Consider the following 21,500-nt stretch of genomic DNA (forward strand, 5'->3'; position numbering starts at 1 on the left):
GAGTTAGATGATTCAATATGAAATGGGGCTTTGTCAGCCTTACCTGAGAAATAAAAGTCTGAACAACTGTGCCAGCATCTCAGTTAATGATGAAACAAAACAAAAGAGCTGTATTAAATGAATCAATCGATAGTAAGTATTTCAGATTAATAAACTTAAGTAAGAATAAAATAATTCCATAATCTTGTGGTTTAAACACTAATCTTTAGTAAAGAATGACAGTACTGCTAGATCAGCAGAGTGGTTTTAAGCTCATATTGTCCAGTATTTTAAGCAGCCATTTACAGCTTTTTTTTGAAGTGTGAAACCTTTTCACATCAAGCAGCAGAGGCTGACTTTTACATTCACGTTACACAGGTTCAGTGCAACATGGAATCTGACACTTTGGAAAGCTCTCGCACCTACTGCAGTTTTACCGATATTCTTCATATTCACTATATTACTATTCTGTGTGACAGCGATAACATTTAGATAAACATAAGCAAACACAAACATATTAAGTCATACTACTACAACATACGAGACAGGTGAGTCCCTATTTTCACATGTGGCTGAATTTACATTTGCATCCATGTGAGTGTAAATGGAATTGGGTTTCTGAAGTGAAGCTGAAAGAAGGGTTATAAAACACCCACACAGCTGATGTAGAACTGTAATCTGTTCTCCTTGGTTCTACTCTAAAGAGTGCTTTTCAGTTTGGGGGTTTTTTTTTGTAGATAACATTTCAGAAATTGTCCAAGCCTGACATTTCTTTTGTTAACATATTTTAGATATAAGTATGTTTCTAAAAATAAAAACTACATCATGTAATATACCTTTGTAGGCAACTGAATAAAAATAACTAGTTTATTTAAAGATGCCTAGCAAGAAACGTAAAATGCATAGTTGATACAGAATCAAAACATGTTTTACTTTAGACTTAGTCTGCTGGAGTAATTTTGTTTCATTTTTAAAAAGGTGTGTAATGGAACTGTACCAGCTTTTGTCCCTTAATTTACTCAGCTTAGGAGATCCACAGAGTAACTCGGAAGAGAAAAAACAGGAGATACTCTCAGGGGGTTGTTGTCTTGGAAACTGCAGCACAGCCAACTACTATTTCTTAGAGAAAGATTCCTATACAAATACCTTTGTTCAATTCATTGTTTAGCATAATTGCATTTTATGTCTCTCCATACTGTATCCTATGAGCAGAGGTCTGCGAAGCCAGCAGAGTGATGTAGACCTATTCCTCATTTCGCCTTAATGGCCTTCCTATGTGCCAGCAGACCTGACCCAGAAAATGTTTTTCAAGTCTTCTATACTTGAAAAACCTTGTTTTCTGTACACATCAAATGATTATTCAAAGAGTTAATGTATCTTTAGTCTTTTATATAAAGAGGAGAAGCTACTTAGCTTAATGGAAGTAATTTGTATTTAACCTTCTCAATGGAAAATGCGCATTTAAATATTATGTTTGCCTAGTAAACCAAACCTAAAGGCCACGAAGACACGTTTCATTAATCAAAGTTACAAGCAGGCCTCACAGGTGTGTGCACTTATATTTCTGAGCTATAACAAAGGAGAAGACACAATTACTGACCCTCTCTGTACTTCCTTGTATCAAATAAGACCAGCATAAATTACTTGAATCCAAAGTAATCTCATTTATACCCTAGTCTTTACGTCTTTGTGCAAAGACAAGGCTTAGGGAGAGGGAGAAAGGAGAAAGGGAAAAAAAAAAAGTACAACTGATGTTTTTGGAGAGCCAGAACGAGCCATTCTCCAGCTTCAGGACAAAGGTTAAAAACTAATCTTACTTTTAATACTATTGCCCTACTCTCTCTCTGCTACCACCTTTAGTTCAGATGACGTTTGCAGTTGCATCTCATTGCACTTGAGAGATGACAAATAAGGTCTATGCCTCCCCTTCAGAGTAAACAAAAAATCTTCTGACAAACAGGATTTAATGCATTAAAGAATAAAAAATGTCAAATCTGTTTCCTGTTCACTAAATTAACACTAAAATAAATAGCCACAAAACTAGCTGATATGTATGCAGCTATAGCGTATTGCCAGAACGATCGTAACTCCTCTTTATCTATATTAATATGCACCTAGCAGAATTCCTCCCTATCAATATCTATTAAACATTCTCCAGATTAAAAACTACCCTCTCTTATTCACCACCTCAAAGCTCCTACCTCAAGAGGTATTCAGACAGTTACTCATCAACAGCACTACAAAAGCATAACTGAAAAAGATGCAAACTGAAGCCGAAGCTGCATATACTAAACCCACAGATATATTCCAAAGATCCCTCTATTGGCTTCCCAGCCTTTAAACAAAAGTTGAGACTTCATCCATTCATCACACTATGGGTCTACATGTATTTTACCATCAACTTCCTGTTTCTAGCACTCTGTGTTAATCTTTGCATAATGCTATACGGCATTTTAAGTTGCAAGTACCAGGACTGAGTATGGCATGATCTGAAGGCTTCAGAGGTGACAGCTGTTATTCTCAGTAGCCCCCTGCTCACAAGTGTTTTTACATTATCTAGCTTGATTGAACTAATTGAGGCTTGCATGCATCACCCTTAAATATAATTTTTCACTTCTATCAAGTCAATATATTTTGAAAAATTTAGAGGAGTAACATTAGCCCAGGAAAGGGGAGTAAAGGACAACTTAAAAAAAAAATCCTGGAATAAGCTTTATTTGTAGTCACTGAAAAGCAAGCTCCTGAACCACAAACATTTAGTTTATATATAATATAGTTTTCTCCCACTCTTGAGTATTTAATCTGAACAGCATTATCTGACTTCTGAGAGCTGTGGATTCACAAGTTGAAGCTTCAATATTAAAAAAGAGATCTTTTACTAAAACCAGGATAGATGTACACATGCCTCTCAATCTGTTTGGTAACTGCACTGGAGGTCAAATTCCATTTAAAAATTTTAATTATTTGGGACCTTTTATTAAAATAGTTCAAGAAGCCATATGAAATGAAACATTTTGCACTTGAAATACCACATTTGGAGTACTGTGTCCAGCTCTGTACTCCCCAGAACAAGAAAGCACTGTCATACTGGAGATTCCAGGAGAGGCCACCAAGATGGTCAGGGCCTGGCACACATGATAATGTGTGAGCAGAGGCTGGCTATGTATATTAGCGTCATCTGAATATATGCAGAAACTGAGAAACAGAATGCAAAAAGCAGAGGGCTGAGTCCCAAAGTCTTTAAGATTTTCTTCTGAGTAAGGAGTGTCAAAAAAGTGCCAGGAAAAGAAGTCTTGTGTCAACTCTCCCTAAAAACAGCAGATAAAAATCCCCACTCACTTTTTTCATTGAGTTACCTGCTTTTTCCCTGTTAAGGACAGAGCTTTTCTACTGAAAGCAGAGCAGGAGCCCAGATAGTCTGAGATACTTAACCTTGGGCAGTCACATCAGTCATTTGTACTAAAAACACACATGCCCTAAAATATTAATCTTAAATGCAGCCTTCTCTGAACTTACATAACTTTACTGATAACTGACATGTCACAATGAATCAGTTACTTTTTGTGTAATGACATTTGTGATTCAGAAACTCCTAAATACTAGCATCAAAAATCACAGAGAGTCAAAAACTTATTCCTCACATTTTATCTAATTCACATATTTCTTCTGTATACAAGAGAACATGAACTTCTCTTATGCAACATTCTTATGCAAATAAGAGCACAGCTATCTGTATTTTCAAAATGTTTATTTAACAAAGGCAGGATTGTAACTCACCTGCATAAGGAGCCTCACCTTTAAATCTGCATTTGATGACATTGCAACTGATCTAGCAATTGTCAGTAACATTAATTAGATTTCACCCCTTCCTGCTCTAGACAGGAAAACAGGTAAAACTATCAAACTGCTAATTAATGATCCATTCCCAATTATGCTTTCACATTTTTTCTTTTTAAACAGCTTGACAAAAATCTCAAAGCACTGCCAGAGCTTCTTGCAGTAGGAAGGATGCAAGACAACTTTCCTAATGCCTTGGGAAAAGGACTGTTTGTTTACCCACCAAAATTTATACACATTGATACACACACTGATTTAGCAAAAGGGGAGAAAAAGCCGTAGATGGAAGATGATGCAAAATTGCACGTTTCAGAAAATCTGCACAGCTGAAGACTGCTGGAATCCAGTAATTGACACAGTGTAAGCTCAATGGTATAGCCTTAGTTGTTCCTCCCATCCAATACTGAACTACTAAACCTCCTGGAAGAGAGAAATGAGAGACTACACCTGATCCAGGCAGAGATGACATAGAATTTATATGGGTTTAAGGGAAGACTCGAGTTTTCTTTAAAGAGATCTCCTGAGGGTTACTAACAAAAGAAATTACAGCCTTTTGACTTCCCTGGAGCTGAGGAATAGTCAGAAGCTAAGAGTGCTCTAACGGGGGAAGAAGACAGAGGAGAGTATCAAATGCTCAAGCTCTTTTTAGTCCTCCCTGGGTATCCATCTGTGGTCTCTGATCAGTGACAAGACTCTTGGAGCCAGACAGTCGCTTGTCTGAACCAGCAGAGTTACTCCTATGTCTTGATTTTTAGCTATGTAGGCAAAAACCTGATTATCTCATCTGTGGGGAGACTTAAGTAACTCAGCTTTGTGCTTACTACCCATAGCAACAACTGCAGCCCCATGAAAGAGGTAAACAGTTTCAAAGGAGAGTTGATCTCATCACAGCTATACTTTAACTGCTGGGAGGAGGGTACTGGTTCATGAACAGTATTTCTAAGATAAAAATAGCACCACAGCTTTCCAGCACTCACTCCAGAGACATTAATCACCTGCAGAATCCCGGCTTAATCAGTAGCATGACCTTAGTGAACACAGCAATGCAACCACCTTGTCATGTTTCAGGAACAGGGCTGTAGCATTTGTTCTTTCCTTTTTAAGCACAACAGGGAAGAAAAAGGGAAGAGAAACTGACAGGTATATTCCAAGTGCCCTAATTTATAACAACTCTACTCTTTAATCACAATCTGGATCTCTAAAGCATGAATTTGCCTTGTGTTACTGCTTAGCCTTTCCACGTCTGGAATGAAATGACTAAATATTCTCACAGAATTTCCATTTCACTAAAGCCAGAAAACATAGGCTTATCATTGCTTTCAACATCTGCAGGCCTTGGGCATGAGCAACGGCTTCTGGAAAACTGTTCTGGTCTCTGTCAACGTTAATTGAGCGGAACTCCTCTACAGGAGGTATTTCAATCAAGAAACACAGAGCTTGCCTTCTTATTAGCAGCAGAGCTCCCTAGGTAACTCTAAGAGCGTTCAGACTTTAAAATAAGGGTAGGTACAGAAAACCGTTGGAAGAAAATAAAGCAGGGCATTATGTTCAGAAAGGCAAAGAAATTCTCACTTGTGATATATAATATTTGAGAAATGTTTTAACATTTCCCCGTGTAGTGAAACCATGACATTGTAAGCTAATGAAAGAAGATGTCTACATACTATCTGGCCAAATTGTCATTAAAAATCAGTAACAACTGAATTTTACATGTAGTCAGAGTACAGGTATTTATCCTTACCAGGATAACTGCCTATGACATGAAATACTGTTGTTCAAACAAGGAAACAAGGCCAGAATTCAATGCCAGACAATACTAAGAAACAGTAAGGTGAAAGCTGTGCTGTATACTTAATGCTTCTTCTCCATAACATTTGAGGATAATACACTAGACCTCTGTCCAATGAATGTGTAACTTCTGTACACATGAAAACTGACAGAAGTGTTGTTAGATATCCAGAGTTTCTTACTTGTATTTCCTTCTGGCAACATATCAACTGTGTATTAAAGAAAATAATCATATGTTATCTGTGAATTCTTGAAAGTTCGGACTCAGAGTACAGCATCATTTTAAACACTAAGCAAAAGAAGTACAAACAGACATATTCTGAAGCAAAATGCTTTCTATCTGGAGAAAAAAAGCCCAAACCCAAGTAATACTATTTTTAGAAATACTGTTCTTTATTTAACTTGACAATCAGGCTTGATTTCTTACCTGTTTAGTGAGTGATGAGCTAATAATTTTATACTTTGCACAAAAAAAAAATTTATGTGCTAGTAATTCTCCATTCTAACAGCTAAATGCAGCATGGGTAACAAACAGGAGCTGGAAGCTCCTGTGCTGCTAGAAACCTACCACCTAATTGCCATTACTGAAACCTGATGGGATGAATCCCATGACTGCAGCACTGCTATTGATGGCTACAGGATGTTCAGAAGGGGCAGGTGGGGAAGGAGGGGTGGAGAGGTTGCCCTCTACATCAAGAAATGGATAGAGTGTGAAGAACTGTCTCTGAAGAATAGCCATGAGCAGGTTGAAAGCTTATGGGTAAGAACCAGACACTGAGGCAACAAAGGGATCCTTGTGGCTGGTGTCTACTACAGGCTGCCTGATCAAGGGGAGCCTACTGATGAAGCCTTCTTACTCCAGCTACAGGAAGCATCATGCTCACAGGCTTTTGTCCTACTGGGGGTCTTCAACCGCCCTGACATCTGCTGGAAAAGTAGCACAGTCCAGAAGACTCCTTGAGTGCATTGAGAGTAACTTCTTAGGCCAGGTAATGGACAGCCCTACCAGAGCCAATGGGATACTGGACCTGATGGTCACCAATGCAAGTGTGCTAATCAGAGACACGAAGACTGAAGGCAGCCTCGCCTGCACTGATCATACACTGGTGGAGTTCGCAGTCCTGAGGGATATGGGTCACGTGAAGAGTAAAGTCTGGACCCTGAATTTTAGGAAAGCAAACTTTCAGCTCTTCAAGGAGTTAGTCAATGGGACCCCCTGGGAAACTGCCTTCAGGGACCAAGTAGCAGAACAGAGCTGGCAGATCTTTAAGGACACTCTCCACAAAGTGCAAGAGCTCTCAGTCCCCATGTGTAAGAAATCAGGAAAGGACAAGAGACTGGCATGGGTGAGTCGGCATGTGTACGTCAGCTAGAAAAAGAAAGGTCAAAGGAAACCCCCACTGATAAGCAAGACTGGCAAACTGGTAACAATGGATGAGGAGAAGGCTGAGGTACTCCACAACTTCTTTGCCTCAGCCTTCACTGGCAACCACTCTTTCCACACCTCTCAAGTGGATGGACTGCAAGAAAGGGACTAGGGGAGCAAAGTCCCTCTTGCTTTAAGAGAAGATCAGATTTGAGACCACATGAGGAACCTGGACATACACAAGTCTCTGGGACCTGGTGAGACGTATCCTGCAATCCTGAGGGAATTGCCTGATGTAGTTGCCAAGCCACTCTCCATGATATTTGAAAAGGCATGGCAGTCAGGTGAAGTGCCCAGAGATTGGAAGAAGGGAAACATTGCATCATTTTTTTAAAGGGGTAGAAAAGAGGACACTGTGAACTACCAACCTGTCAGCCTCACCTCTGTGCCTGGGAAGATCATGGAACAGATCCTCTTAGAAGCTCTGCTAAAGCACATGGAGGACAGGGAGGTGATTCAAGGCAGCCAGCATGGCTTCACCAAGGCCAAGTCCTGCCTGACCAAGATAACAGCTTTCTATGATGGAGTGACTACATCAGTGGACAAGGGAAGAGCCATGGATGTCATCTATCTGGACTTCTGTAAGGCCTTTGATATGGTCCCCTGCAACATCCTTCTCTCTGAATTGGAGAGATATGGATTTGATGGATGGACTGTTCGGTGGACGAGGAATTGGTTGGATGGTCGCATCCAGAGGCTAGTGGTCAATGGCTCAATGTCCAGATCCAGATGAGTGGTGTCCCTCAGGTGTCTGTACAGGGACCAGTGATGTTTAACATCTTCATTAATGACACAGACAGTGGGAACAAATGCACCCTCAGCAAGTTTGCAGAAGACACCAAGCTCAGTGGTGCTGTCGACACACATGAGGGATAGGATGCCATCCAGGATTTGGACAAGCTGGAGAAGTGGACCCATGTGAAACTCATGAGGTTCAACAAGGCCAAGTGTGGGGTTCTGCACCTGGGTCAGGGCAACCCCCAATATCAGTACAGGTTGGGGGATGAAGGGATTGAGAACTGCCCTGCTGAGAAGGACTTACGGATACTGGTGGATGAAAAGCTGGACAGGAGCTGGCAATGTGCGCTCGCAGCCCAGAAAACTAATTAGGTCCTGGGCTGCATAACAAGAAGGGTGGCCAGCAGGTCAAGGGAGGTGATTCTGCCCCTCTACCCCACTGTGGTGACACCTCATCTGGAGTACTGCGTCCAGCTCTGGGGTACCCAGCACAGGAAAGACATGGACCTATTGGAGGGGGTAGATTCAGACTGGGTATAGGGAATAAAGTTTTTACAATGTGGGTGGTGAAACACTGGCACAGGTTGACCAGAGAGGTGGTAGATGCCCCATCCCTGGAAACATTCAAGGTCAGGTAGGACAGGGCTCTGAGCAACCTGATGTAGTTAAAGATGACCCTGCTCATTGCAGGGGTATTGGAACAGATGACCTCTCAAGGTCCCTTCCAACCCAACCATTCTGTGATTCTATGATTTACACAGAAAATAACAGATTTTGTATGAATAACGTTTCAAACTTTTGTTAACTTATTTTGTCCCCAAATTGTTTGTTTTTGTTCTATTAAAATGAAACTTAAAATGAATATAAATAACTGAAGAATCTGCAACCTTAGTGCCAATACTAGCTTTTGCCATTCTCAGTACAGCAAAAAAGAGGCAGCCATGCAGTCTCTGTAAAAGCAGTTACAGAATTCTTTGTATTATTTTATTTTTCTAGCTTTATAATTAAATACTGCACTAATAGGCTAGTATGCTATATTAGCATAATATATACTGATGTATGAAGGGCTAAGCCATCCTTTGAAACGGAAAACATAATTTTAAAACCATTAAAACCAATGGACCTCAGCAAAAGTCCTTTAATTAGTTTCATTTTTTTAAATACATAAATAAGACTACACCTTCAATTTGTAACACATAAGAGAAATCACTTATCATGCCAAGAATGTGCCTATCGTGTTAATCATAAAATACTTTCAAACTTTCAAGAACATAGTCCTCAAAATTGAATGCTAACACAGCCTGTATACATAGGAACATCACACAGAAATATAAAATCAAGAACAGATTAGTAAGCTTATTAAAACTCGTTTTCCAATTTGTAGTGTTTCCATTAATACAGATTGTAACCTCCTTCTCTCCCTGCACCAAGAGTTAAGTGTTAAACAGCTATACCCTCCTACAGAACCAAGCACTATTGTTGGTAATTATGGTAAGCGGGAATCTGGAGGTGTTATACTGTGGGAATGGATGAAGTAGCACAAATTATTTTTTAATTCCTGAAGCATTCTGCTCCACTATGACCTCATTCTGTGTCTCCAAACAGCACTGAAGTATTTCCTCCATTATGTCGTCAATATAAACGTAGTGCATTTCTTTCTTAGGTACTGAAGTCCACCTTCCAGATTCCCCATGGCATGTTCTACAATATCTATTATAAATTTGAAGTGGGAAAAAAATATTTTAATTTTTAAAATTTTAAAAAGAAAATCAATTCCATTAAGTATTAGATCATTGTGAACAGTTAATTTTTTTACTTTGCTTTTGCAGTCCTTATCTAGTAGTACATTACACACATATTGATATCAGTAACAAATCTGGTCCTTATCCCTTGGTTTCCAGATGATAGATACATGGCTTTTTATTTTACATCAGTCATGAATCAGGACCACCGTCACTGATTCACTTACTTGTTTACAAAAGACTTCTGTGAAGAAGCATTAAAGTATCTGAATACACACCAAAAGGAAATTGAGCGGTCACTGAATTCCATTCTCTACCATCCTTATCCTAAATGAAAATTAATGCTATTATATATAAAATCCATGTTCTTTCCATATAACAAAATACTCTTGAGACTGACCTCTGTCCTTCACTGGAAAATGAGAAAGCATTGTCAAAAGCAGTCTAAAGTGGCACTTAGCAATAAGCACAAACATTTGAAGATACTTTAAACACAACAGAAAATATGCTCATTTATGAAAAGAATCATCCCATCCTCATACTACATAGGAAGGCAAACAAAATAGTCACATTTATTACTACTCTGATCAGTCCTTAACAATTATAAGTAAAATCATACTGAAACTAGAGGTAGGCTATACAGCTATTTACACAGGGAAAGAGTTCCAACATAGGATGATATGGAAATTGTAAAGAAATCTCATCTTTTGTCTTAGCTAATATTGGACTGACATCATGCACTTAGTATTAAAAACAAGTATTTTTCCTTCAGAGAAATTACAGTAGATGAATTACATTTAAAAGGAGGAAAAATAAGGTGTCAGACTTAAAATAATTGATTCTGTCAGTTGTGCATGGTTTGCCGATTCAAGTGCATATTGTAATCAACTGCTGATAAAAACCATCTTGCTCATAGGCCCTCAGACAAGGTAGGTGTACTCAAACCACTTGGTAGCATACATCTGCAAGTGCTGCTGGAACTGCTCCAGATCCAATATAGACCTAAATATAAATAAATATACAGTTTGAATTTAAGAAAAATTTTTACATTCCTTAACATATCAGGAACACTTTCACCATATTAAATATGTATTAATAAAACACATGTAAAAATTTTTATCAATCTAACATTTTTTCCTTAAAGTTACTTTAGAATGAAAAGCAAAGTAGCTTCAATTGTTACATAACTTCATACCATGCAACAAAAAAGAATGAACAATTCAGAATATGCGAGATAATTTTTTCTCAGCCCATCAGTTGTGTTTACTTCTAATAAAAGGGGAAGAGAATTAATTTGGAGAAACACAGACAAACTAATATCCACAAACGATGCCTAAACTGTAGAAAGTAAGGGATGTTTCTCAGAAACTGTTCATCCAAAATTTTTCACTGCATTTCTGTGCGAGAGTTGCTCCCATTCCTTTTCTTTCATCCACTGGGGGCCATGTTTACACTGTCCCTCAGTGATGGCATTTCCACTAGCCCACTGATGTTAACTGACCGCATATGATGAACTAAGCCACACCACATTCCCACATTCTCTATGATGTCAAGAAACTATTCAATAAAGCATAATTTATTGCAGTAAAAACATTATATTACAATATTAAATACTGACACAATAATAACTTAAGAATGAACTTTTTGTATTAACTAGCAGCAAAACCAGAAGTTACTGACAATGTCTGAGCGCCACTGCAGGAGTGTTGTGGGAGAACTACTGAGAGCAGTCATTGTTGTGGGGTTAATCAAAGGTTTTATTAAACAACGATTATACAGCATCAACCTACCACTTACTACATGTCAAATACTTAGCTTATATACAATGTACTTTTAGATCATCTCCTGTTGTAGACATCAGATACCTTGAGGTGAACCCTTGAGAGGTGTCCCTGCTCAAGAGTAGATCACCTGCTGCCATGCAGGAGAGCTCAATGGACTCTGGGGGCTGCAGGTATTTGTAGCATAAAGTGATTGGCTTGTCAAACTCCCCTTTGGTGTATGCGCAGGTGCGCAACTGCATCGATTTTTAGTTCCCTCTAGTTCCAGCTCAGACAGGTATTGTGGTTTTGGGTCAGAGTGGTAGTTCCTGATAAGATGTGACTTAGCGCAAGTTCGCAAGGTTTGCACAACAGGGTTCATTTTAGTCAGGCCTATTGGTCTGTGATACCTGAATCAAAGTAATGCTAACTCAGAATGGGCACACCCACTGCAAACAGACAGTGACCACGTGTTTGCTAGCCTGAAAAGCAAATGTATGCAGGACTAAGCATAAACCTATCTATACACACCTGCTCCCTCATATTTTTTTATGTTAAAGAAACATCACTGAAAAATCTGAACACTGATGCTTTCTGTTTTATGAAAAGATGTGCTGCATGTGTACCACAGCTGTCAAATTCCCAAGCAATCTTTGTACTAAATAGCAAAGAAAGGACAGTGGTGATGCAATTCTCCTGTTGGCCATGCACCGTGGCCTATTTAGAAAAATCTTAGGCCATGCGGAATCACTAAGTTTGATGTGCACGTTTTCCCATGCACTTGTTTCCACCCTCCCAAAGAGGAGGACAATTAGACCTAGCTGCGAGGGGTTTTCAGGCAAAATAGGATACTTAAATCATTAGCATTAAAGTCAGTTGGACTTCTCCATAAAGCTGTAACAAATTACAATAGTTGAGGGGCACAGAACAAAGATCATCACACATATTTGGCAAAAGTGACCATGAAGAAACTAACAATTGTAATTCACAACTGGTGAACGGGATCTAAATTGAAAGCTTCTAACCTATTAATTATTTATTAAGGCAAGCTTAACGTAATCAAAGTTTGCTATATCACTTTAGATAGCTACAAGTATATATACTTCCATACTCATCACAGAAGAATTACCTCAATCAACTGCTTCCAAGATTTTTGACACCTCCCCAGATGTCATAGGAATGGATGACCCAGAGAAGCTTATTTTCTGTGCATAACAGATATATAATTCTTAGATTATTTATCATATATTTTATACAGTTTGTTCTTATGCTCTATGTGAAATTTAACAGGAGAACCTTTTTCTCAAATAATTTATTATAATTACCCCAAAATTACAGCAAGTAAGTATGCTTGGCTGACAACTCAATAATCACTCCCAAAAGCTACTGTACACTATCATGTGCAATATCAATACCAATGCCTGCCTTACAAGCTTTGACAATGTGTATAATTACCTAAGGTATACAATTTAAATATACTTTATTATGCTATTTAAATAAGAATATTAATTTAGTAGTCAGTCCTCTTCAAAGAAGGCATGCATGCAGTCATACACAGTATGCTGTCGGTTAATTCCACTACTCTAAATAACTGCTTTTGCAACTTCTAAGTACATTAGTAGTTTTCTAACAATTTTCAGTACTTCCAGACCGGAACTTTGCACTGTTATGACTGATTTTCACTTGTAGACAATATTAAAACAAACAAACAACCTCCAAAAAAACCTCCAAAAAAAACCCAAAACCAAACAAAAAATAAGACTTTTAATCCACTGAGGAATTTCTCCATGATTAATGATATTTTAAAGGTGTTCCTTTTAGGTCTAATTCACCAAAACCTCTTAACACAATTCAAACTTCATATATAGCTGCAAATATTTCATTCACTGTATTAGTTGACTGAGGTTAAATTTGCTGCTTTTAACACATTAAAAAATTTTAAACAAACCTGTACACTGAACAAATTGCACAGAACAAAGTGAGAAGGCAGTGAGCCTGAAAAGGTAAGCTGTCAACTACATGAAGCTAGCATACTCTTTCTGAGCAAGGCAAACTGGCATAAATTAAAAATTCCGGGTTATGCTGAACATAACAATCAAAGCTATTTTGAAAAAACAATTTGGGTTTTTCAGCTAAAATATCTCCCAGTGCCCACCAAGAGTTTTAATACCTCTTCTCATATTTGTATTTTTGCTAATTTGACATCCAGAATGCATCAGCTTTCTTCAATAATTTCAGACACCATACATCATAAAACAGTGTCTGTACAAGTGAATGAAAACCTGGGACAGCGCAGCTACTATAACCCAGTCACCTGAAACCATTAGTTAGCCTAAATTTCTCCACTTAATATACAGGCTATTAAGAAGACCCCATAAAACCTTCCAGATCTAATTAGTTTTCTAATTTGGAGTTTAACACACTGAACCTTGAAATAAAGCTGTAGAGGCCCAGATTTATGAAAGACTACAATCTTTGGATATAATAATCACATTTCAGGTGCCATATGACTTTACAGGCTCTTGTCTTCTCCGTATTTATACAAACAAAATTTACTGAGTTGAAGCCCAAACCAGAATTAAAGCATCATTCCTTTGCTCAACAAATGCAACAGAACAGACCAATTCTTCAGTACTTTGGAAATGGTATTTTAGGCCTACCTTGTGCTATTACATCCTTTCTTTTCTGGGCATGCACTGGGGTAAAAAGAACTACTAAAAAGGAAAAAACCACCACCTGCATAAATTCAACATTTACGTAGTTATTGTAATAAATCACTTTCTCAGAATCTTAAAAAAGTTTTGGCACATATGCTGGATGGGAGCCAACTGGAGCTGCTAACACAACACGCGCTGCATATCTTTCACTTGCAAAGGCATGAGTCCAGAATCTGCAATTACGGTGGGTGGCCATCTGGCAACACCAAGAGATCCTCTTAGTCTTATAATAAAGTCGCCAGACCACATTCCAGAAGGAAATACTATAATCGTGAAAAAAAGAAAGTCATAGGAATTGTGGATGCAGGAAATCCTGGATTCTAGTTCCAGGGTATGTGCTCTACATACCTCTGATCACAGGAATATCAGTCTAAACTTGCATTCATAGTAAGTGAAAAGAAAAATAAAGCATGCATGTAGAAAAATGTAGCAGCAAGGTTAAAGAGACAAGCATAAACACCTAAAAATATTATTTCAGGGAATATATGGAAAACAACATAAGAAAGCAAGACATTACCTTTTGTCAGTTGCTGCTGAAGAGGCTTCTGACACATCCTCTTCAGCTTTTACGCTGAGCTTCCATCAGTGTCTTGTTTCACTTGGGATTCCTTGCAGACATCACCTCCGTGTATATATTTGTCACATCTATACAAATACGACAAAATTTAACTACCAAAAAGGCAAGAGCCATCATAAAACATTTCTCTGCTTTAAGGTTAGTTTACTTACATACCAGCAAAATACCGACAACTTGAGCATGTGAGAACGCACGCGGCGTTTCCCTAAGGGGCATCCCCCTTTCCATTTGTTCTTTTATACATATCCTCGCCTGGGCCCTTCTTCTCTGTGCTCTTTTTCTGCCTGAAGGAGAAGAACACAGTGTGTCCACCAGGCCTCCTCGGTGAAAGTAACAACGAAGCAGAAGGCGATGACGACATTGCAAGCTTTGAAATCAGGGACAATTAAACCACGCACAGTTAGCGCTTTACAAAACAACTTGTTTTGGAATAATACATTAATTTCTACATGACAACCAAATACAGCAGTTACGGTTCAGAGCTGTAACCGGCTCTCCACGTTCAGCCTAGTCAGGGGAGGCCATATGCGCGCGCTCATTATTTAAAGCCACGCGGCGCAACGTCTAGCACGAATAATAAAATAACGAAGGTAGAAACGGCTAGTTTCACACATAAATTAACTATTGCTTCTGATTTTGCTTGTTTACCTGCCAAAGAGGGTCCCCCGCCCGCCTCACGACACACCGCCGAGAGGAAAGCCCGTCCACCCGAGCGGGGGGCCAGGGCCATTTTGCAGCCCCTGCTGCCAGGCGGCGGGCAGGGACCCTTTCGAAGGAGGAGGATTGGGACTCCCGGGGAATCGGGGCCCCCGAGACCCCCCACCCCGCCGGAAGGACCCCGAGGCGGGCGGGAGCCCACCGCGCTCCCGCCTTCCCGCGGCTCCCCGCGGGCCGCTGACCCGGAAGCGCTCTGCCCGCCCGGCGCGGCGCGGCACGGCCGGCGGCGGCGGAGGAGGGGGAAGATGGCCGAGTCGCCGGAGGAGGTGGCTGTGCTGGTGCAGCGGGTGGTGAAGGACATTCGCAACGCCTTCCAGCGGAACCCACACATGTGAGTGGGGTGAGGGCCGGGGCCGGGGCCGGGGCGGCGGCGCTGCCCGCCCTCAGCCCCCCGCCTCCCCCTCGGCCGGCGGCTCGGCCCCGCTCTCTGCCCCTCGGGCGGGGTGCGGGGTCCCCCGCGCCCGGCGGTGCCTGTCAGGGCCGGGGCCGGCCCCAAAGGCACGCCGTGAGGGGCCGCGGGGACCAGCCGGGTTTCCCCGGCCGGCGCAGGGGCTTCGGCGTGGCGCCTCCCTGGGCGCACCTGCCTACCTGCCTGCTTGCTACCTGCCCGCGAGCGGCAGGGCTGGCACCCGCCGGCTTCCCCGGGCACCGGCGCTTCGGCAGCGCAGGTGGCCAATGCCGCACGCCTTCCGTGCTCTCCTCCTGCCCCCTCTTCTTCTGGATAAGGCTACGCAGCTACGCTGGGAGTTGGGGTAACTCCTTGGCGCGGGTTGCGTCTGCAGTCCGTTTGCTGGTGAGCCCTGCGGCCGCTCCGCCAGCCTGCCGGCAGCAGCAACCCCCTCGATGAAAAGTACCTAGTTATGGAAACCAGCAAGGACCCTGAAAAGATAGTTCATCGCTTCCAGATTTCCAGGTTCTTAAACGATATCTACTTGAATTTGAGGTTTGGCCAATGTTAAACTTGTACCGTAGTCGAGGTGGGATCGTCCTTTGCCTGCGGCGGGGTCAGGCGTGCCGAGCCCCGCCGAAGGCAGCCCGGGGCCGCCGGAGTCGGAGGCAGAGCGTTAGCGCTGGTGGAAGCACATCTCGGGGCTGAAGCCTTCTGAATTGCACCATTGTGCAAACAGTGCGCTTTGATGAATGCTGCCTTCAGATCTGTATCTGTTGATAGAGATGCCAATGCTTTTCACTGTGCATTGGTGTTGAAGGAGGCAAGCAGAACAACCATGTAAATACAAACTACAGTTATTGCGATCTAGTGAGAATCAGGTTTATCTGACGATCTGGGGGTGAGATGGGCTGTGTTTTATATTCAGTTCCACTCCTGACTGGCTCTGAGACCCTGATTTAGGTACCTCCTGTATCTGTTTTTCTTTTTCCATCCCTGGTTGTTTTAAGACACAAACTTTAGGGAAGTGCCTTTCTATCTGTTTCTGTATATTGCGTATTGGTTATGGCAAATGCGGTAGTGCATAATGGATGACAACTTCATAACATAAGTATGGTGTACTTGTGTCAGTCAGAAACACTGCAGTCTCTGAGGTGGTGGCCTATTAATCTGTTCCAGAAAATGGTATGTCAAGAAAGTGTGTAGGAAAATTTCATGGGCACTTTATCCTTTTGCTTGAAAGAGACGATTAGAATGAATACCCTCATGTTTCTATAAATGTAGTAAGCACCTTAGGTGGGTGGCCAGGTTTTAAAATACAGCATATGGATGCTGTCTAAAAAAGAACTGCATTTTGCCATAACACTTCATTTTTAGGTTGTGAGGCATAATGTGCTGTAAACAGCCAGTATTTGTGAATGAACATTCTGATTCTTCTTAGTTTCTACTCCTTTGCCAGAATTGTTTATTGGCAGCAAACTTGGAGCTTGTGTTTTTTAAAAATATGCTGCTGTTGCTGTTTTCTTTGACAGATGCCAGCTCAGAGATGCAAGTAGGCTACAAGAGTTGTGTGCTCAGAGACTGATGCAGTGTGTCACGCTTTGAGTGAGGAAGCACGTGCTACTGCTAGTTTACCCTCTAATGTAGAAAAAGTGGCAAATCTGCTAGATTTCTTAACTGCAGTACTTGAAATGGGACTATGCATGGCCAGTGTAGACTGTGGGCCCTTGACTATGATGCCTCTCTGCCTCTGGAGCACCAGGTTGCAGCCATGCTGGCCAGTTGTTTTCATGTATCTTGGAAACATCTTGTCTTCTGCTGGTGTCCACGACAGTCGTAACCAGCTTTAGTCCCTGACAGACGTTGTCCTTATGAATTGAGCAGCCTGTTTGTCTCACAGATCCAGGTTTGAATTCTTTCATGTGGCATCCACCTGCCACCACTGCAAATAAGTGATATGCCATGTGCATGATGTTCCTATTCACATCTCATACTTTTGTCCCCTACTCATCCCTCTTCCAGCATTTGTTGTCCCTGTCTTTGACCATTCGCTTGTCCCCTTTGCATCTGTCAGAATGGGTGTTTTGTTCTGGCAGGTTCATGGTTTTATAGGTTTTAAAAGGGATGTTGTCTCCGGTCAACACTAAAAAGCATGTAAAACCACAGTTTCAGATGAAGTAGAATGTTGGATTGTTGTTTCTCTTTTTTTGCTTTAAATTAAATTTGCAGCAAGACTGCATCTTTTTAGGCCAAACTTACTTCTAAGTAAATATACAACAGAAGGTTCTTTTTGCCTTGTGTCTGTGGTAGCTCCCTTTTCTTCAGTTGGAAAACGGTGTCAGCATGCTAGTCTTCCATTTTGTAAGGCTATGAAATTTACTGGAAGATATTTTTACCTAGTCCTACAAGCACAGGTCCTGGTAAAGTCATGTACGTGAGCTATCCCACTGCAACTGAATGGATCACCAACAGTGAGCAGATCAATATATACTTTCTTTTTGAACTTTGCTGTTCCTTTGCGTGTGAAGTCAAAATAAATAGACTCGCTTCCCAAAAAAGTACATGAATTTGATGGGTGTGGTTGGAAAGATGCACCCTTAGATCGTAGGCCAGTGTTTGTGTACCAAATCTGAAGATATATTTTATGGTTTGCCAAGAGTAATTTATGTCACTGTAGCTCAGATATTTTTTTCTGTCTCAGTCACATTCTTAATGTAGTAAAAATACCACACTTCATTTTGTTAGGTTTGCAACTCTGAATCAAGGTTTCTCCTGGTGTGATTGTAAATGTCTCTGCAGGGTATTCAGAAAGAAACACACTTCCTTAAGTCTTTACTGTAGCTAAGTATGAAATTTGTCTTGCCAATGTTCTTTTCATTAGATTGTTTCATACCTTTGTACTTCATTGATACTTCCAAATATACCAATAGTAAGTAAAAATAATTTGCTTGTAATGCTTTAGTGAGAGGGGCCATCAGTGCAGAACTTTGTTACTGTAGCAGAAGTTTCCAATCGAGTGGAGATTAATGTGAGAGCAAACAAAAGGGAACTCCAAGAGAGTTAAAGTGTCATATATATAGCTTCTTTAGAAGCAAATATTGGCTAGAAGTACTTTGGATTTCAGTAATATATCACTGTTCTTTTATTTATGAAAGGTTTTGGTTGTACTACTAAGATAATGACTACACATAATGTGAAGATCAATTTATGAAATTCTAAAAGAGAATCATGTCTGTATGAGGCACTGCATGATAAGGAAAAAGAAGTTGCAGCTTTTGGATTTAGGCTCCCTTTCCTCTACCTTTCAAATGTTGTAAATTCACTAGCCACAGTCATTTCATGTTACTTATTTTAATGTAAAAATATACACCTTTCAAGTGTCCATGCTCTGGATTGTCTTCCAGTATTAAAAGCTTTTTATATTCAACTACTTAGGTCCAGTCTTTATTGTCAGCAGAATTGTAGTTGCATTGTATCCACTGACTGTACCTCATTCAGATCTTCCAGCCATTATTTAATATCCTCTGTCTAATTCTGTGGGGAGAGGTTGGGTTATTTTAAAGATGATCTTCCAGAAAAAAATCAGAGAAAGTCCCTTCGCATGGGGTACCTAAAGTTGCAGACCCGCCATGGGAGCATCACAAGAAGTTACTCCTTTCCTAGCAGTGCAGTACTATTGCGGTTCTGTGAAAGAGGGAATTTCTTTGTATCATCATGGTTTTAGAATTTTAAAGTAGGTTGGCTAGGGTTTATTTTGATGGGGGCCATTGAATGGCTGAGCCAACAGGCTGGGGCTCTTAAAGCAGGTCCTGCAATGGCTTGGCAGTACTGTTCTGCCAAGGCTTAGGTTTGTACTGTGGACCAGGTCTGGGCTGTACAGCTCCACTGTCTCCCTGGTCTCATCTTGCACATCATCTTTGGTCTCAGCACAGTTTGAAGAAGCTCTGTGATGGCTGCAGACTCCATGAAAAACCAGCTAAAAGCTTCCACTTAGTTCTGGCTGCTTCTGTGGTATATTTTAGGAATGTGAACTGAAGTGGTATCCTATAAACGCATAGATAATTCATGCAGTTTTTGGAACATGATTGTGGTGTTTACTTTAAGAAAAATAAATGTAAAAGCACCAAACCCTCCTAAAATTCAAGAGACACTATCCAAAAACTGGGAAATCTAGGGAGAGAAATCAAATCATAATGGTGCTTCTGATAGTACAAATACCGCCAAACAGCAGCCCTCAGCTGGTGTCTCCTTTAGTATCATGAGCAGCGTGCACCTGTTACTTGACCTAAATGTAGGCATCCTCCATCCTGCGATGAGTTTGGGCAATCCTGTCATATGAACAGGCATGTCTTCTGTCACATGGCCAGGGGCAGTTTGCGCAAGATGAAGGGTACTTCAGTCACTTCATTTACAAGCTCTAATTCAGTGGTGCCTGCATGCAAGTCCTGCTGCAGAAGCTTTCTTTGGGTACACAATGGAGCAGAGGCTGCAGGCGTTCTCAAGCAGTGCCTCCTTGGCTGACATACCTGCCCTGTTACTTGCCCCACGTGCACATCTGAGGGGCTTCAGGAGCAGAACTAGATAGTGGTTTGAATGAAATGTTTTTGCTGTGAGATAGGCACCCTATCCTAGATAAATCTGCCCTCCTGGTATTTTTGCATTGTGAATTCTGTTCCTTCTTAGGAACTGAATCCAACACACAATTTCTGAACCACACAGATCATCAAAAACAAAACCAAGGTGCTAGAGACAACATTTCTGCCAAATGACATATCCTGGTTTGCATCTTAGCAAAAACTGAGTAGTTAGCAGATAAACCTTTTTTTTTTTGTTGCACTGTATCTTCATGAATTTCATTATGCTGATGAAATTCATTGATGAATGGAATTTTCCATCTGCTGATTTCAGCTAAACGAGCAGGTTCTGGAGTTGGGGTGTTTCAGGCTGACTTGTCAGCTCAGTGCAAACCCTACCTGTCTGTCATTACGGCATGTTTAAAGCAGTGTTATGAAACTTAGCTCACCTGAGTCAGACTCTTTGTATTTGGTAAGAAGTGAAGGTATGGATGTATGTAGGGGTTTTTTTTTTTCTATCCTTGCTGTTTTCCTTTGGTGTATTGTTGTAAGCAATGGCTGGTAAATTCTTGTGGTAATTTGTGGAGTTAATTAGTAAAGCTGTTGGTTGACTGCATGTTCATTACAGGTGGAGACTGTATGTCTCTATATGCAAGGCCAGGCAAAGTTTAACCAAGGACTGGGTGTAACATTCATAAAAGGAAGGAGGCAGCAGCAAGTACAAACTTCAGGCTATAAGGTACCATGTTGAAAGAAGCAGACTGGAATGCCATTTTAGATCTAGCTTCTTGAAGAACTTGTGTTGAGTGGAGCAGCAGAGGTGAGGATCTTGCTTTGACACCCACTGCTTGCAGTTGGTGGGGTAGAAAGTGCTGGTTTTCCTCCCTCTGTTCTCAGATTACCAGGGGTGGGTAAGGGACCTGGGTATGTATTTGGAGACAGAAGAAAGTGATTTGCAAATACCTTACCTCTAGTTACTTGTGCTCTTTGCAGCTTCTGATGTACTTCGTGATGTGTGGAAGATTAAATCTGTTTCTTTGAATAAGCAGATGCATTGTTAAACAAGCACATGGTGTCACTTTTGATTACTTTAGTAATAATGCAGTGAGGACACAGTACTAAATTGGTACAATCGTATTGTCCAGTAACAAAATTAGTTTGAGGTAATTGAGTTGAGGTTGTGAGGTTGACACTTGGAGTGTATCTGTAGACCTTGTACTGAGAAAATTTAAGGTGGAGAATTCACTTTCTGTCTAA

At 40.8% G+C, this 21,500-nt stretch overlaps 2 protein-coding genes across 7 annotated transcripts in view; one reads left to right on the plus strand and one right to left on the minus strand.

The window, feature by feature from the left end:
* The window catches only part of MAMDC2 (MAM domain containing 2), a 125,408-nt gene extending 109,889 nt beyond the window's left edge, over nucleotides 1–15,519 (minus strand). For 2 of the 6 annotated variants that reach the window (XR_010370763.1, XR_010370761.1), the window contains exons 1-3: nucleotides 15,213–15,519; nucleotides 14,721–14,931; nucleotides 14,505–14,632 (exon numbers count right to left, since the gene is read on the minus strand). The gene's annotated coding sequence lies outside the window, so the exon portion shown is untranslated. Of the gene's footprint in view, nucleotides 1–43; nucleotides 10,513–12,481; nucleotides 14,251–14,504; nucleotides 14,633–14,720; nucleotides 14,932–15,212 lie in introns of those variants that run through there. The other 4 variants (XR_010370765.1, XR_010370762.1, XR_010370760.1 and 1 more) reach the window with 3 other exon arrangements.
* The window catches only part of PTAR1 (protein prenyltransferase alpha subunit repeat containing 1), a 41,364-nt gene continuing 35,353 nt past the window's right edge, over nucleotides 15,490–21,500 (plus strand). The window contains exon 1 of the mRNA XM_064439429.1: nucleotides 15,490–15,612. Coding sequence (XP_064295499.1) covers nucleotides 15,527–15,612 — 86 coding nt within the window. The 5' untranslated portion in view covers nucleotides 15,490–15,526. The remainder of the gene's footprint in view (nucleotides 15,613–21,500) is intronic.

This window comes from Phalacrocorax carbo, chromosome Z (genome assembly GCF_963921805.1).
Source record: "Phalacrocorax carbo chromosome Z, bPhaCar2.1, whole genome shotgun sequence".
NCBI classification, from domain to species: Eukaryota; Metazoa; Chordata; class Aves; order Suliformes; family Phalacrocoracidae; genus Phalacrocorax; species Phalacrocorax carbo.